Source organism: Schistocerca piceifrons, chromosome 8 (genome assembly GCF_021461385.2).
Source record: "Schistocerca piceifrons isolate TAMUIC-IGC-003096 chromosome 8, iqSchPice1.1, whole genome shotgun sequence".
Lineage (NCBI taxonomy): Eukaryota > Metazoa > Arthropoda > Insecta > Orthoptera > Acrididae > Schistocerca > Schistocerca piceifrons.
The window spans coordinates 53,720,638-53,739,757 of record NC_060145.1 but is presented as its reverse complement, the minus strand read 5'-3'; the positions used below and the strand labels follow the sequence as shown (position 1 = coordinate 53,739,757).

Sequence of the window (19,120 nt, the reverse complement as noted above, 5' to 3'; positions counted from 1 at the left end):
GCTCCCTCTCCCTGATGATGCCCTCCTCCCCTCCATCTACCCCTCCTACCAACTTTGATCCTCCCTCCCTCTTCCTGTGTTTACTCCTTTGGGCACCCTCTCTCCCTTCTCTCCCTCTTCCCTTCCTCCTCCATTTCTCCCCACTCCTCCCCCGGGCTTCCCCACCCCTGTCCCTCTACTCCTCCCCCCATCTCCTCAGCCATTGGCATCCTTGTTCTCCCCTCTCCCCCCCTTCACCCTTCCTCCCCTCTTGGCAGGTCCCCGGACTCGCACACGCTCAGTGGACATTCGCGCGCCTGAGATCATCGCCATCTGTGTCTCGTGTGTGCCGTCGTGTTTAGTGTTCAGTGTTCACCGTCGCACTCCATCGTTCACCTGTGCCATCGCCATCTTCAGTGTTTGTGCGTCGTGTCAACAGTTTGTAGTGTGGATTATCGTCGAGTGTGAACAGCTCCGTGTTTGTCTTTATGTGTCTACTGTTTTATTACCCACTGTTACGTCCCTTATGTGTATTCTTTCTGTTGTTTATTTATCTACTCTATGGCTGAAGAGCGGCGTAACATGCTGCTGACAGCCTGCCTGTTTGTATGGGTTTGAAAATAACAATAAAGAAAAAAAATGAGGTCTCTTCAGTTCTGGCGTGATTGTGCACTCAATCTCACCTGAAGATGGCGGCCAGATGGTCCGCCGAAATATCGTGTTGTCGTCAAGACGATGGAACCCGGCTGCAAACCCGTGAAAATCATCAGTATTTGATACGCCGGGAAAATCTACGTTATCACAAATTTTATAACGACTTTGCGGATAATAATTGACTTACCTCGTATTAATGCTTACTACATTCTGAAAACACACATGGTTCAGGTAATTTCTGCTTTTCTTTTTCTGTCATTGTTTTCTGTGATCAACTATGTATGCAAGTAAGCTGCGCCTTCCTCGTGACGTATGAAGACAGCGAGTGATGCTGCAATCTCTGATGTACCAAACATGGAAGCTCCTGCTTTTCAAGGACGTTTTAAGTCCCAAGTGGCACAGCCAGCACCTGGGCCCCAGTGCTAGGAGGGTCGCTATGGACACTATTTGCAAGATTTGTGTACGGTGTACATCGCAATTCATAGCGAAAACTGACAGATGACAAATATGAAAGTGCTCGGGGCACTGGGGAAAAGGCGTTTAAGGTGGCGCTGGGGGAAGGAGTGGGAGAGGGAGGGCGCGGCAGGGCTGTGGCTTATAAGGGTGTGAACAGTGATCACTGTGAAGAACACGCAGATGCAGCGTACTCGTGTGAGACAGCGTTATCTGCTCCTGACTGGGATTGAAAGGAGTCTCATTATGGGTCTCCATTTGCTCGACTGGACAGATTTCTGAGGCACTCGCATCTGACAGCGGTCCCGAGGTCATCGGGCCCCTAGACGTAGAACTACTTAAACCTCACTGACCTAAGGACATCACACACATCCATGCCCGAGGCAGGATTCGAACCTCTGACCGTAGCAGCAGTGCGGTTCCGGACTGAAGCGCCTAGAACCTCTCGGCCACAGCGGCCGGCGTTCCACTGGGCAGCATATTGGGTTAGCAAGTAGGAGGTCGAGAGTTCTATTCTGGGTCCAGGCGTAATTGTTTTTATTGTAAGAAAATGAAACGCTTACAGCCGTCCTTACGATGTCATTTATTGTGTAGCTACCAGTTTCGGCGCTTTGATGCACCATCTTTAGGCCTTAGTTGACGCTGAAGGGATTATCATGATCCATATACACGATGCATCACTGGCCAACATAACCGGTAACGCAGACTACCTGCAACAGTGATGTTATCTCTCCAACCATCAACTGTAAGTTGACAGTTGATGGGTCGGAGAGAACATACGCGTAGTTCAAACTACGGGCGTCTTCTATCTTATCTGGTGGCAACTACTCACAATTTTTCTTGTATTTGGACCATTTATGTGTAAACGCGAGTCATCATGATACATGAAGCAAATGTGAAACACGTTTAGAAAGTATTTCAGCTCTAAAGATTAGATTTTTGCGTAGTTGCTGGTTCTGCCTGTCCTGACTGTTACTCAGTTCTTATATTCCACAGAGCCAGCCGCTAGAGTGACGACTAACCAAGAGCTTCCGCTAATGGAGAATGACTCAGTGTCTGTTAGGTGCCGTGTTAAAAATGAGAAATCTCGCTGGCAACCTTGAATAACAGACAGGAGTGGCATGGATTTTTTGTTAACACCCGGTTCATGGCTTGCCTTTCTCACGTACCACGTGCGTAGCCGTTATAACTGAGTTGTCTGAACTGGACCCACGATTAAAATTCAGCTTCGTGGCTAAAACATACATCCGTTCTTCAGCATAAAGGGTCTTTATTAGACAACTAAATTAAATCGTACCTGAATAAAGATTTTTATTTTTTTGTGATAAAGCACGTATTTGAATGCCTTTAGGACTGCCCTCTGGACATCTACAGCAGACCGCGAGTACTGTACATAGTACGTAATAACTGTGTAGTGGTTATATTTCCAATTACAATATAAAATTTCTTACGCAGAGAAACAAAACAAAAGGGAGAAAATGAAGAAAAATTTAAAGAAAGTTAAACTGCAAAGTCACATATCATTTCACAGGTACATGTGAATACAGCGCATTCCCCTCCAACATCAGATACTGCTTTACCTAACTACACTCCTGGAAATGGAAAAAAGAACACATTGACACCGGTGTGTCAGACCCACCATACTTGCTCCGGACACTGCGAGAGGGCTGTACAAGCAATGATCACACGCACGGCACAGCGGACACACCAGGAACCGCGGTGTTGGCCGTCGAATGGCGCTAGCTGCGCAGCATTTGTGCACCGCCGCCGTCAGTGTCAGCCAGTTTGCCGTGGCATACGGAGCTCCATCGCAGTCTTTAACACTGGTAGCATGCCGCGACAGCGTGGACGTGAACCGTATGTGCAGTTGACGGACTTTGAGCGAGGGCGTATAGTGGGCATGCGGGAGGCCGGGTGGACGTACCGCCGAATTGCTCAACACGTGGGGCGTGAGGTCTCCACAGTACATCGATGTTGTCGCCAGTGGTCGGCGGAAGGTGCACGTGCCCGTCGACCTGGGACCGGACCGCAGCGACGCACGGATGCACGCCAAGACCGTAGGATCCTACACAGTGCCGTAGGGGACCGCACCGCCACTTCCCAGCAAATTAGGGACACTGTTGCTCCTGGGGTATCGGCGAGGACCATTCGCAACCGTCTCCATGAAGCTGGGCTACGGTCCCGCACACCGTTAGGCCGTCTTCCGCTCACGCCCCAACATCGTGCAGCCTGCCTCCAGTGGTGTCGCGACAGGCGTGAATGGAGGGACGAATGGAGACGTGTCGTCTTCAGCGATGAGAGTCGCTTCTGCCTTGGTGCCAATGATGGTCGTATGCGTGTTTGGCGCCGTGCAGGTGAGCGCCACAATCAGGACTGCATACGACCGAGGCACACAGGGCCAACACCCGGCATCATGGTGTGGGGAGCGATCTCCTACACTGGCCGTACACCACTGGTGATCGTCGAGGGGACACTGAATAGTGCACGGTACATCCAAACCGTCATCGAACCCATCGTTCTACCATTCCTAGACCGGCAAGGGAACTTGCTGTTCCAACAGGACAATGCACGTCCGCATGTATCCCGTGCCACCCAACGTGCTCTAGAAGGTGTAAGTCAACTACCCTGGCCAGCAAGATCTCCGGATCTGTCCCCCATTGAGCATGTTTGGGACTGGATGAAGCGTCGTCTCACGCGGTCTGCACGTCCAGCACGAACGCTGGTCGAACTGAGGCGCCAGGTGGAAATGGCATGGCAAGCCGTTCCACAGGACTACATCCAGCATCCCTACGATCGTCTCCATGGGAGAATAGCAGCCTGCATTGCTGCGAAAGGTGGATATACACTGTACTAGTGCCGACATTGTGCTTGCTCTGTTGCCTGTGTCTATGTGCCTGTGGTTCTGTCAGTGTGATCATGTGATGTATCTGACCCCAGGAATGTGTCAATAAAGTGTCCCCTTCCTGGGACAATGAATTCACGGTGTTCTTATTTCAATTTCCAGGAGTGTATGTAGTTAATCAAGCAGGTCCATGAATTTCTCATCCGACTCCAAAGGTTTCCAGCAAATTCTTTCCTCCTGCCAAAGCTATCTCCAGCAGTATGTTCAAGTCTGTGACTTTCCAGAGCAATCTTTTTCAAAAACAGTTCCAACTGCATAACCTGTAGAAAACTCTTACGTGAAATCCTTCAGCTTGTCATTTCTGTACGCTTCGTGTGAATATCTGGGTTATTATTATTTTTATTATTACGCACTGCTCTTATAGTATGCATATAATTATGGTTTTCTGTTATATTATTATTATCATTATTATTATTATTGTTATTCTCGGTTATTCAATTGTAGCAGAACATGTGAACTTGAGCCAGTCACAGCATCATTTCGTTTTCTTCCCCAAACTTCTTCATTAATTCACTGCGATTTTTCTTCCTTTGGTCTGTCCACTTTTCTCCTGTTGTTTCTTTCGTTGAGACTTGTTCAAGTTTCTTGTTTTTGATGTTACATCTGAACTTTTTTCTGTCCGCGATTCCTTCTCCTGAAATTTTCGATGGTTGCAAGTATTCTTGTGTTTCTTTCAAAAAAATGGTTCAAATGGCTCTGAGCACTATGGGACTTAACATCTGTGGTCATCAGTCCCCTAGAACTTAGAACTACTTAAACCTAACTATCCTAAGGACATCACACACATCCATGTTTCTTTCATCCAACATGTCTTTAATTTGTTTCCATTAATGATGTTAAAAATGTTCTTAGTTTGTTTTCGTCCATCCTACATAGGTGTCCATAGAACTGAAGGATCTTATCCTGAATTTATCTATGATGTCTGTGTCTCCGTTAAGTCCCTTTGTAGGTCGTCTGATCCAAGTTCCGTCTCGGACAACAGCACCATAGATTTTTCTAAGAACTTTTCGTTCTTGTTTCTCTATATCATGAATTTTTGTCGTCACTCTAATTACTGTGGTTTCTGCACCGTAAAAGGGGAGGTGTTAAAGTGATTCCATGTCAGTCTGTAAGCCTTTTGCAGTTTGAATATTCATTCTGTGTTGGAGATTGTCTTCAGTCCCTTGGGTTCGATAGTTTCTCCTAAGTACTTGAAGTGAATGAGCTGTGAGATATTTCCGTACTGTTTTTTCAGTGGGAGTTTTCCTGTTGATTTGGTGTCCATTTACCGAGTCTTTTCATAGAACTCCCGCTTTACAGGAGATTTCATGCGGCTTATGTAGCGCTACACTGCTGGGAAAAAAATAGTGCACCCGAATAGACGACGTCGATTTTGATCCGATGACGGCATATGCTACCTGAGGGATAGTACACTACCGGCCATTAAAATTGCTACACCAAGAAGATGACGTGCAACAGACGCGAAATTTAACCGAGAGGAAGAAGATGCTGTGATATGCAAATGATTAGCTTTTCAGAGCATTCACACAAGGTTGGCGCAGGTGGCGACACCTACAACGTACTGACATGAGGAAAGTTTCCAACCGATTTCTCATACACAAACAGCAGTTGAACGGCGTTGCCTGGTGAAACATTGTTCTGAGGCCTCGTGTAAGGAGGAGAAGTGCGTACCATCACGTTTCTGGCTTTGATAAAGGTCGGATTGTAGCCTATCGCGATTGCGGTTTATCGTATCGCGACACTGCTGCTCGCGTTGGTCGAGATCCAATGACTGTTAGCAGAATATGGAATCGGTGGGTTCAGGAGGGTAATACGGAACGCCGTGCTGGATCCCAACGGCCCCGTATCACTAGCAGTCGAGATGACAGTATTTTATACGCATGGCTGTAACGGATCGTGCAGCCACGTCTCGATCCCTGAGTCAACAGATGGGGAGGTTTGCAAGACAACAACCATCTGCACGAACAGTTAGACGACGTTTGCTGCAGCATGGATTATCAGCTCGGAGACCGTGGCTGCGGTTACCCTTGACGCTGCATCACAGACAGGAGCGTCTGCGATGGTGTACTCAACGACGAACCTGGGTGCACGAATGGCAAAACGTCATTTTTTCGGATGAATCCAGGTTCTGTTACCAGCATCATGATGGTCGCATCCGCGACATCGCGGTGAACGCACATTGGAAGCGTGTATTTGTCATCGCCATACTGGCGTATCACCCGGCGTGATGGTATGGGGTGCCATTGGTTACACGTCTCGGTCACCTCTTGTTCGCATTGACGGCAGTTTGAACAGTGGACGTTACATTGCAGATGTGTTACGACCCGCGTGGCTCTACCCTTAATTCGATCCCTGCGAAACCCTACATTTCAGCAGGATAATGCACGACCGAATGTTGCAGGCCCTGTACGGGCCTTTCTGGATATAGAAAATGTTCGACTGCTGCCCTGGCCAGCACATTCTCCAGGTCTCTCACCAGTTGAAAACGTCTGGTCAATGGTGGCCGAGGAACTGGCTCGTCACAATACGCCAGTCACTACTGTTGATGAAGTGTGGTATCGTGTTGAAGCTGCATGGGCAGCTGCAGCTGGTTCAGATAGCTCTGAGCACTATGGGACTTAACATCTCTGGTCATCAGTCCCCTAGAACTTAGATTTACTTAAACCTAACTAACCTAAGGACATCACACACATCCATGCCCGAGGCAGGATTCGAACCTGCGACCGTAGCAGCCGCGTGGTTCCGGACTGAAGCGCCTAGAACCTTTCGGCCACCGCGGCCGGCAGCTGTACCTGTACACGCCATCCAAGTTCTGTTTGACTAAATGCTCAGGCGTATCAAGGCCGTTATTACGGCCAGAGGTGGTTGTTCTGGGTACTGATTTCTCAGGATCTGTGCACCCAAATTGCGTGAAACTGTAATCACATGTCAGTTCTAGTATAATATATTTGTCTAATGAATACCCGTTTATCATCTGCGTTTCTTCTTGGTGTAGCAATTTTAATGGCCAGTAGTGTAGATATACTGATCATGGCTGCAACGTCGTGCGCTAACAGATAACGCAGAGGCATAGCTACCAGAGCGTGACCTGTGTCTGCCGTTTAATATGGAGTGCTAACAGCCAGATGGCTCAGTGTGGCATAGACGTGTGAAGCAAGCAGGCAACCATGCCATGTAGAAGCACTTCCTACAGCCAACTGAGCGAGTTTGAAAGCGGTCGAATTGTGGCCTTCTGAGTGGCGGGATTGTCCTTTTGGAGAATTGCCACACAAGTTTGACATGCTGTGTCAGTTGTGCAACGATTCTGGTATCAGTGGTCATGTGATCATTGTCACACCCCTAAACGAGGTTCTGGACATCCAAGCAGCACAGATGCCCGTCAGGATCGTCGTACTGTAAGGACAGATAAGAGAGCTTGTGAGCCCAGACGTATCAACACAAACTGTTGTGAACCTGTTGTCAGCAAAGGGACTCGAGGACACTCCGCCTTGAAGTGGCACTCTCTGTGTGGGCGCGAGGGTTTAGGTGTTTCAATGAAGCCGAGGGCTATACCGGCACGCCGGTAGCGTAGCTACTGGCTGGGTCTCCCATGCCAGACAGGCGTCACGCAGAGAATCCAAACAAAGAGTGTCTCGCAAGCCCCATGTTTTCCTTTACCCAATCCTGAGTTTTCCTTTCTCGAAATGGTAGCGTAGGATAGGCAGTCTCCATAGGAAATTAAACACTTCGAAAAATTCCAGTCCTCCAAATGTCTCGCAAGCCCCATCTTTTCCTTTATCCAATCCTGAGTTTTCCTTTCACGAAATGGTAACGTAGGGTAGGCAGCCTCCATAGGGGAATAAACCCTTGGGAAAAAATTCCATCCTCCAGGTTGGCATCCCGGTAAAAACAGGTTTTGCTATGTTTCCCAAACAAAATAAAAAATCCGGACGGATCAAAAGGCATGGACTTCGGTTAAGGATAAGGACTCTGATTTGTGGAACTTGGAATGCACAGAGTTTAGCAGGTAAATTGAGAATATAATTAAAGAAATGGAAGTACTGAATATGGATATGCTGGTAGTGACAGAAGCGAAAATGAAAAGATCTAGACAACAACTAATTGGAGACTACATTCGGTCTTGGAGTAGAGTGGAAATACTGAAAGAGCAAAATCAGGAGTAGTAGTTCTTATAAAAAAAAAAACGGAAACAAGAAATAATTAATTGGGAAGAAGTGAATGAAAGGATAATAATTGCAACAATAAGAATTAATGGAATAAAACTTTAATTAATTGGGGTGTATGGCTCTAGCGAAGATGCTCCTGACGAGAAAAGAGGGTTTTCTTACAAAAAGCGTTGACGAGTAACCAGATGGACGTGAATAGACGAATTAGAAAAAGACGAAATTATGAGACGTTGTAGGACCATGGGGAGAGAATGTAGAAAGCGGTAATGGAAGGATTTTGATTAATTTCTGTAAGGTTCAGAAGTGTACTGTTATGAATGGGCAGTTCCAGCATAAAGAAATACTTAAGTACACCTGGACCAGTCCATCAAGGGACCTAAAATCAGTTATAGACTACGTAATAGTGCATAGGCGACGGGTAATTAAGGTGCAAGATGTAATGATAGAATGGAGTGTGGCTCAAATCATTTTATAATCATTTCAGAAATTATTTTTTTGATTAAGACCGAGATGTAACAGAAGGAGAAAGAGGAGAATTCTGGACGCATAATTATAGAGGTTCTGAAGTATAGGATACATTTGTTACAAGAAGAAAGCGTGAAAAGTTTGTCTCGGCAAATTTTAAATCTAAGACTTTATGCAGTGGAGGAGCACTGGAGTGGTAATGAGCTATACAGTTTCCTGAAACAGTCAATTAAGGAATAGGCAGAGGGGGCTTTAGGCCGGGAAAGGGAGAGAAGAGTAAGAACTGAATGGATGACCACGGAATTGTTGGAGGTGGTTAAGGAAAGAAGAAACTATATCATATATGGTTAAGTTCTGGGAGTGAAGGGAACTGGTATAGGTACAAGGTATATAAAAAGATAGCTAAGAAATAAAAAACAAAGTGTAAGGAAAGGAAATGGGAAAGAGTAGGCGAGAAAATGGAGCATTCGCTTTGATACAGGAGATCGGCAGAGGCATAGAGAATGACAAGGAAGATGAAAATGGCCAGCAGTCCCGCACCCACATGATAGCCTATATCTATTTGACAGTGAAAAAGCACTCTGAAGAACTTCTGGTAGAGAAAAGAATAGACCACATGATAGAGGCTACATAAAAAGCAGTACATCAGGTAAGATAGAACCTATACTAGAGGAAGAGGTGAAAGATATGCTAAAAGGGCAAGAAATGGTAAGGCAAGAGGACCGAGAGGAGTTGTGATGGAACTGTGAAATAAGGGCCCCCTCAAACGATGAGACTTATAAGTAAATTGTTCAGTGAGATTGCGGAGGGAGAGGAAATACCAAGAGAGTGGTGTATATCACACATATCTGTTATCTACAAAAAAGAAAACAAGAAGCACCCAAATAATTGTAGGAGGCTTTGTGCAATGGCTTCTATCGGCAGGCTTTTTGGCGCTGTTCTGAAAACCGGTTGGAGAATGAGATTGAGGGAAAGATGCGAGAGGAGCACACAGATTTTACAATTGGACGATGTTGTATGGATCATATTTTTAGCCTTAGACAAATAAGTGAGAAGGCGTATTCAAGGGACAGGAAATAACCTTACTATTTGCGAACTTAGAAATGAAATGAAATGAGTGTATGGCATATTTGGCCGGGAAGCCCCATCCAGGGAAGTTCGGCCGCCAAGTGCAAGTCGTATTTCAGTCGACGCCACATTGGGTGACTTGAGCTCCGATGATGACGATGAAATGTTCATGAGAACAACACAACACCCAGTCCGCGAGGGGAGAAAAATCTCCAATCCGACCGGGAATCGAACCCGTGCCCGCTTGCATGGGAGGCGAGCACGTTACCACCGAACTAAACAGGTGGACAGTGAATTCAGAAAAAGCGTATGATTGTCTACCAATCAATGGGCTATGGGAAGCGATGGAATATATAGGTGTAGAGGCACAACAGATATCCCTAATTCAAAGAATATGCCACCAATCGCACGGAGCAGTTAAAAGTAGGGAGAAAGTTGAATGAGACATACCAAACATCGAAAGGACTTGGACAAGACTGCAGTCTGTCTCCGACCCTTTTTAAGATATATGTGCAGTACACTGTATATTGGAACGGTGGAATCCATTCCAAAATGGTACTACACTCCTGGAAATTGAAATAAGAACACCGTGAATTCATTGTCCCAGGAAGGGGAAACTTTATTGACACATTCCTGGGGTCAGATACATCACATGATCACACTGACAGATCCACAGGCACATAGACACAGGCAACAGAGCATGCACAATGTCGGCACTAGTACAGTGTATATCCACCTTTCGCAGCAATGCAGGCTGCTATTCTCCCATGGAGACGATCGTAGGGATGCTGGATGTAGTCCTGTGGAACGGCTTGCCATGCCATTTCCACCTGGCGCCTCAGTTCGACCAGCGTTCGTGCTGGACGTGCAGACCGCGTGAGACGACGCTTCATCCAGTCCCAAACATGCTCAATGGGGGACAGATCCGGAGATCTTGTTGGCCAGAGTAGTTGACTTACACCTTCTAGAGCACGTTGGGTGGCACGGGATACAGGCGGACGTGCATTGTCCTGTTGGAACAGCAAGTTCCCTTGCCGGTCTAGGAATGGTAGAACGATGGGTTCGATGACGGTTTGGATGTACTGTGCACTATTCAGTGTCCCCTCGACGATCACCAGTGGTGTACGGCCAGTGTAGGAGATCGCTCCCCACACCATGATGCCGGGTGTTGGCCCTGTGTGCCTCGGTCGTATGCAGTCCTGATTGTGGCGCTCACCTGCACGGCGCCAAACACGCATACGACCATCATTGGCACCAAGGCAGAAGCGACTCTCATCGCTGAAGACGACACGTCTCCATTCGTCCCTCCATTCACGCCTGTCGCGACACCACTGGAGGCGGGCTCCACGATGTTGGGGCGTGAGCGGAAGACGGCCTAACGGTGTGCGGGACCGTAGCCCAGCTTCATGGAGACGGTTGCGAATGGTCCTCGCCGATACCCCAGGAGCAACAGTGTCCCTAATTTGCTGGGAAGTGGCGGTGCGGTCCCCTACGGCACTGTGTAGGATCCTACGGTCTTGGCGTGCATCCGTGCGTCGCTGCGGTCTGGTCCCAGGTCGACGGGCACGTGCACCTCCCGCCGACCACTGGCGACAACATCGATGTACTGTGGAGACCTCACGCCCCACGTGTTGAGCAATTCGGCGGTACGTCCACCCGGCCTCCCGCATGCCCACTATACGCCCTCGCTCAAAGTCCGTCAACTGCACATACGGTTCACGTCCACGCTGTCGCGGCATGCTACCAGTGTTAAAGACTGCGATGGAGCTCCGTATGCCACGGCAAACTGGCTGACACTGACGGCGGCGGTGCACAAATGCTGCGCAGCTAGCGCCATTCGACGGCCAACACCGCGGTTCCTGGTGTGTCCGCTGTACCGTGCGTGTGATCATTGCTTGTACAGCCCTCTCGCAGTGTCCGGAGCAAGTATGGTGGGTCTGACACACCGATGTCAATGTGTTCTTTTTTCCATTTCCAGGAGTGTATTTACGCATTATTATTTGCCAATGATAAAGTACTGATAGCACAAAGTAGAGAAGACGCCAAATTCATAACAAAAAAGATAATGGAGGCATTTGAACGAGGCGGGCTTAGAATAAATATGGGCTAAATAGAATATCTTTTAGAAGGGGGAGATGGCAGTGATATAGTACCGCTGCAAGGGCCTATTAAAGCTTTAAAGGAGTTGAAATACTTAGGGAAGCTGTGAAGCAGATGTGGAGTGCAGGATCCAAAAGGCAAGAGGAGCAATTAAAATGCTACCTGGAGTTCTGTGAAGCAGGGCAGTATCAAAGGAAACAAAGAAGAAGATTTTGCTAACAGTGGTGGAAAGTACACTAACATAGGATGCAGAAAGATGAGCCCTGGGGGAGCGGCAGAGAAGCAGAGTACAGGCACTAGAAGTGGATGGAATAAGGGGGGCAGCCAAGATATCCAGGACAGAGCGGAGAAGAAATAAGGAAATCAGATGATGAAAACGGAACAACCGGTTGTGCAAAGACCTGAGAATAGAGCTCTTCAATGGCATGGCCATGTACGGCGAATGGAACAAAGACGAAGGCCAAAAGCAATCCTGGAGTGGTCGCCTCCAGGGAGGAGGAAAAGTGGACGGCCGAGAGTAAAACGGAGAACGGGAGTGATAGGGATGTTGAGGAAGAGAGATCTGAAAGAGGAAGACTGCCATACTTGTGAAAGCTGGCGAATGGGAATACAGGACAACCGCTGAAGCGTGGGGAAGCCCTTAAAAGTAAGTAAGTAAGACCACGGGCACGCACACCTCTTGCTCTCAAGCTACAGCATCGACGTGCACGGCTTGACTGGTGCCTTCAGAGGATCACCTGAAAGATGGAATGGCGCGCCATTGTTTTCAACAATGAAAGCAGATTCTGCCTGCACGCAAGTTACGGTTGTTTGCGTGTACGAAGTAGACCTGATGAGCGCTATCTCGTGGAGTGCATTCATCCAAGACTCACTGGCCCCACCCAGGCCTTATGGTCCGGGAAGCGAAAGCCATAATTCTCGTTCACCTTTGGTGTTCCTGGGGGGGGGGGGGGGGGCGACGGACACTAACCAGCGCTCGGTACGTGGTACGTGCAGAACATTCTTACACCCGTTCTTTTTCCGGTCTTGCAACAGGAAGGTGATGTGTTGTTCCAACAGGATAATGCTCGCCCACACACTTCCCGTGAAACTCAACGTGCTCTGCAAGCCGTCCGGCAACTTCCCTGGCCACACGATCTGCTGACTCGACTCCAGTCGAGTACGTGTGGGATGTGGTATCACCGCCAGACACCACACTTGCTAGGTGATAGCCTTTAAATCGGCCGCGGTCCGTTAGTATACGTCGGACCCGCGTGTCGCCACTGTCAGTGATTGCAGACCGAGCGCCGCCACACGGCAGGTCTAGAGAGACTTCCTAGCACTCGCCCCAGTTGTACAGCCGACTTTGCTAGCGATGGTTCACTGACAAATTACGCTCTCATTTGCCGAGACGATAGTTAGCATAGCCTTCAGCTACGTCATTTGCTACGACCTAGCAAGGCGCCATTATCAATTGCTATTTATCTTGTGATGCATGTACCGTCAGACCGATGTTCACCAATTATGGATTAAAGTTAAGTATTCCAGAAGCTACGTACTTTTTTTACTAGACTCAACTCCTTTAACTGTTCCAGACCTCACGTCAGCCTGCGTGAGCTTAAACGCGTGCCTTTCGGCTACCTCATAGTGGCTTGGCTGTCTTGCCAAGTCACAACATGGGATATGATGGGATAAGAAGTGACTTGTCCGACTCGTCTACCAGCAGATCTCACAGAAATATGTGAACAGGTCGAGCAGACGAGGCATGACGTATCCCAGGGCATTATCTGCCATCTGTACGATCGACTGGATGCCGTAGTCAGCGACTGCATTGCCACCCTTGGAGGCTACAGTACGTGCTACTAATATGGGTGTTTTAGTACGGGTCGATACCTGGTGCTGTACCTCAGAACCGCATGTTCTATTGATTTGTAAATGTTATCATTTCATTTACTCCATATGCACTGTCGCAACAATCTCGAGTGAATTGCAAACCTCTGAAAGGGTGTACAAATTTTTTTTTTTTTTTTTTTTTTTTTTTTTTTTTTTTTTTTTTTTTTTTTTTTTGCCGGCAATGAAGTTTGGCTTCGTCGTTGTTGTTTTTCAAATATTTTTTTATATTTTGAAGGATCAGCCTCAGTTGCGCAAATTTTCTGGTCTTTATCAAGTTTCGGCTAAATTAATCTAGCTCTCCAGCCACAGCAACGACGTGCACGGCTTGACTAGTGCCTTCAGAGGACCACTTGGAAGATGAAAGCATATTCTGCCTGCACGCAGGTTACGGTCGTTTGCGTGTACGAAGTACATTACTATAACATGACAGAGTAAGGCACAGTCAACATTAAAATTAAAACCTATAGTGCCGTGGTACCATGTCGAATTAAAACTACTTAACTGAAGTCCAGCCCCGCTGCCAACCGACCGCGTGGTGAAGAGATGCCGGGACTGGACTTCAGTTAAGTAGTTTTAATTCGACATGGCACCACGGCACTATAGGTTTTAATTTTAATGTTGACTGTGCCTTACTCTGGCATGTTATAGTAATTTTATGCTTCTGAAGATGGCTAGATTAATTTAGCCGAATCCTGGGAAAAACCAGAAAATTTGCGCAACTGAGGCTGATCCTTCAAAATATTAGTCTTTCACAGTTGCTGACGGAGCTGCAATATGCTAAAAATTCTTAGATTTCTACTGCCGGTGTGACTGTTTTTCCTTTCTCTTTTCCAATTCGGATAACTTTGATTTGCTTTTCTCTCGTATCATTTTTGAGTACGATGCTGAACAAGAGTGGCGATAATTCTTCTCATTGCCGGACTCGTGTGTGAATTTCGAAGAAGTCTGAGATTTTCTCCAATGAATTCCACATTTGAGGTGGTTCCTGATAAAATATCCTGAATAATGGCTCTCTTCTTTCTGTCGATCCCAAATTCTCTTGGCTGTTAAGTAACATTTGTTTGTCAACAGAATCGTCAGCATCCGTGGAATGTAGATGTGCATCATTGTGGCATCGTCTGACGAATCACAGTTACTATTACTATTATTGTTTTTACTTTGTACTACTCATATGCTGTGCATATAATACTGATTACTGTATCTGGGGTGGCGCGTTGTCTCAACAGTACAGACAGCCGTCCAGCCACATCGGAGGAGGCACCTATGGAGAGGCCAGGCTAACATATTGTCCCTGAAGAGGAGCAGCAGCCTTTTCAGTAGCTGCAAGGGTAACAAACTGACTGGTCTGGCCTTTAACGTTGACCAGCATGGTGCTGCAAACGGCTGGATGCAAGGGGAAGCTACAACAGCTCAACTGTATATTTAATTACGATGGCTAGCTCTTGGGTAAAATATTCCGCACGTAAAGACGTCCCCCCTTCGGATCTCTCATTGTGATGTATTCAGGAGGCTTTTATAATCAGAAAGCAATTGTGATTATGCTGACTGGAGTGCACTGAAATTCTAAAGGTTGCAGGGATAAAACACAGGGAGCGAAATGTTATCTACAATTTTTACAGAAACCAGACTGTAGTTATAAGAATCGAAGGACAAGACGGAGGTGGTCGTTGAGGGGCGAGTGACACAGGGTTGTAACGTATCCCCCACTTTGTTCCGTCTGTACACTGGACAAGCAGTAAAGGAAACTAAGAAAAATTTGGAAAGCGGAATAAAGTTCAAGAATAACGAAAAAAGCTTCGCCTTCGCATTAAACCGCTTGAGTGCATGCCTGGAGGATTCTTCTGAGACCAGGGGCGGTTCTAGAAGTTGGTCAAAGGGGCGGCTATTGGCGGAGGGGGGGAGGGAGGGGGTTTGCGGGAATGGAATATCGCTTAACAAAAGGAGAGGGGAGTTGGGGTACTCCACCGATAAATTGGTAAAATTTGGTGTTAGTTAAAGTAGTTTTTGTAACTGTTTTGGAGTTTAGGGTAAAAACGTGTCTACAGAATGTGTGTATCCAGGAAAATAATACGATTGGACCCAGATGTCCGGCGATTTCGAAGTTTTTGTCTGGGCTCAGCAATTTAAGTGTTGGTAGGCATACCCCGAATATTTAGCTTTCTTGATTATTGTAGTGGTACTCGCACATTACTATACATCCAGTATAATGGTTCAAACGGCTCTGAGCACTATGTGACTTAACGTCTGAGGTCATCAGTCGCCTAGAACTTAGAACTAATTAAACCTAACTAACCTAAGGACATCACACACATCCATGCCCGAGGCAGGATTCGAACCTGCGACCGTAGCGGTCACGCGGTTCCAGACTGAAGCGCCTTTAACCGCACGGCCACACCGGCCGGCCATCCAGTATATATTAATAAATAATAAGAGCCGATTTTAAGTTAAATGATATTTATTGGTTTAGCTTCTCATGTTATACCGCTCTTATTCTTTTGTTAAAATGTGTTTGAAATACATTGCAGCCTATATTGCTACATAATTATTAAAAAATGATTGAATCTGTTGAAGTAATACATTCGCTGATTTCTGAAGCCATTTTATCCAGTGTAATATGATACTCCATTGGGGGGGGGGGGGGGGGTCTATAGCACCCTTAGCCCCCCCCCCCCTCCCTTGCCACCGATCCTGTCTGAGACGTCTGATTTTATACCTCATCTTTCCGGATCTATGCTTGTATCCCGTACACAGTGTATTTCAAAAATAGAGGCTATAATCTCGGGCATGTATACCCTATATGCAGACAATAATTTTTTTAAAAAAGTCTTCTTGGACTCGAAATATCAGTTGAATGGAATGGACACGCCATTTAATCTAGGGCACAGCACCAACGCCAACAAAAGTCAAATAAGGGTAATGGAATGCACCCGAATTCTATCAAGTGATGGAGGTGAAATTAGTTTATAAGGACTACTTTTGCAGTGCATAAATTTTGCGATTAGGGCAGAAAAATAGCTCATAATGGTCGATATAGAAAGGATGTAAAACCGAGATTAGCAATAACAAAAATGTGCGTCTGAAAACGGGAAATATTGTTACGTTTTACATAAATTTAGGTGCTTGGGAGTATTGTCTGAACCAATTTTCCTGGCTTTTAGCCTTACACTGTGCTACTGAAAAATTATGAAGATTAGATGGGTAAATCGAGTAACTAACATAATAAGTAATCTAACTGGGGAGAAAAGAGCATAATGTTACAATTTGATTACAAAAAGAGATCAGCTAATAAGACACATCCAGATGCATCAAAGAACAGTCCATGAAGCTTGTGTACCTGTGTTAGATAAAAACATTTGGAGATGGGACAAAGGTTTAAGTCCAATAAACATGTCCAAGTGGACGTAGATTGCGGTAGTCATGCAGAAGTGATGAGGCAGGCATGCGATGGACTATTGTGGAGAGCTTTACCAGTCATACATCTATGGTAAACCTGGTACACAGTTCAAGTTTCCACCATCAGTCTGCACTGCGGTCTCCAAAAAAGCTAATGTGCTGCTCCTGTACTTTGCGTATTGTAATGTTAACTCACCATCTGGATTCATTTGGATGTAGGAGACAGGCCTGAACATCTTGTAAGGTGAAAGTAATGCTCAAATAAATAAGTCAAATAAATAGAAACCAAAGCCGAACAATCAGGTGATATGCTGAAGATCCAATTCAGAAATGTAACTTAGTCTTGATGCAAGCTACTCTTCACAGCCTCCATAGCCATACAGGTAGCGTCACTGATTTCAGTGTGGAAGGTTGACCCAGGTTCTATTCCAGATACCTTCTCGGATTTTTCTGAGTAGGGAGGATTGATTGGGGTCCACCACCCTGGTGAGGGCAGATGAGGAGCTGTTTGATAAAAGAACCAGCGGCATCATCTGGATTCATCCAATGGCTACAACGGCTTGAGGGGTTGGCGGCATGCTGATCACATGTCCCGTGATCATATATCGCTGGCCTTGTAGGCAGTCAGAACAGGCCTACGGCCTTATCCGTATGTGACGTTTACAATCTGTTCTCCGTCGCGTCATTTGGCCGCATAGTCTTGCAAACTGAAGCTGTGGATTCGGCTGTGAGACGCGCTCCGATAGTCGTGCTGGTACACAGTTTTCTGTGAACATTAAGTCCTGGGTTCGAGTCCCAATCTGGCATACAGGTTTATTCCGCTAGGCGAGTTGTAAATGCTGATTTCGCTGTAGCCACGAAACACGCATATTACGTAGGGACTTCAAAAAGTAAGTTACATATGGCGTCCTATGCTAATCCCAATTGAAATACCAACGTTTTCTGCTTTCGTCTGAAGGTGAATTTCTGTTTCTGCTGCAGCTGGCGACTTCGTCAAGTTCGGGTTCACAATGGCCAGCACGACAACCCTGCTGGCGTGGGGACTGCTCTCCTACAAGGAAGCGTACAAGTCGGCGGGTGAGTATCAACACAGCAACCTGCCTGATTACGTGGCTGAATATTCCTCTTGCACGAGCAGAAGCTATGTCCACCGTCTCAGAGCTGTTGTGCTGCATATTCATTGCTTCCATACAATTTTAAAACAAAAACAAGGCTTTTTTTAAATATTGCACATAATACACAGAGTCTTTGAGTAAAAATCAGGACATGATAATTTTCATTCGTATAAACATACCACTTATTTATTTGGACAAAACAGAAGATGAATGACGTTATTAGGTGATAAAATTCTTTCGGGTTTCCAGCTGCGCTAAATGGTTTCAAACCCATGAGCTTTTAGCCGAATCCGGTACACTAATATTTGCATACTTGGCGAGCAAATAAGATCTTATACATGCGGCATTACATGCACCGAAACGTGTAGCCGGTGCTAAACAGGCTCTCACCTTCCACTTATCACACTCAGATCCAAATACCATATGCCGAAATTCTTCGTTTGGCTCTCTTAGTTGGGAGCAAGTGCGTTCGTCTGTACCATCCGACATACCCAAGCACCAAAGCACGACTCATGACCTATCCTCACAGCTTTACTTCTGCAAATGCCTCTTCTCCTAAAGCTGTGAGGACAGGTTGTGAGTCCAATACTAATGCTATTGAAATAATGCAAAGAAAAGAATTTGAATTTTGTTTATGACCACTTACTGTCGAGTAGTAGAATATTGTCAAATGATCTTTCACTAAACCCTCTAAATCCTCTCAACCCGGATTATGGCAACCTCTGGAAAATGCGGTGGAGAGAATCTGTGCCCCAAAACCTGCAGAATATGCCATGCATCAATGTCCAACCACCAGGATTCAATTTGCCAAGGAAAACTTGGACGACCCTGAATCGAATTCGGACAAATAACGGCAGATGTGCAGACAGCCTCCACAGGTGGGGTAAAATCACCACCCCGAGATGTGACTGCGGTGCGGACCGGCAGACGATTCGTCACATCGTGGAAGATTG

General features: G+C 46.4%; 1 protein-coding gene across 1 annotated transcript in view; it reads left to right on the top strand.

Moving 5' to 3' along the window:
• LOC124711363 (endoglucanase E-4-like) overlaps nucleotides 1-19,120 on the top strand; it is a 432,910-nt gene that overhangs the window by 331,363 nt on the left and 82,427 nt on the right. Inside the window, exon 3 of the mRNA XM_047241402.1 lies at nucleotides 18,034-18,129. Coding sequence (XP_047097358.1) covers nucleotides 18,034-18,129 — 96 coding nt within the window. The remainder of the gene's footprint in view (nucleotides 1-18,033; nucleotides 18,130-19,120) is intronic.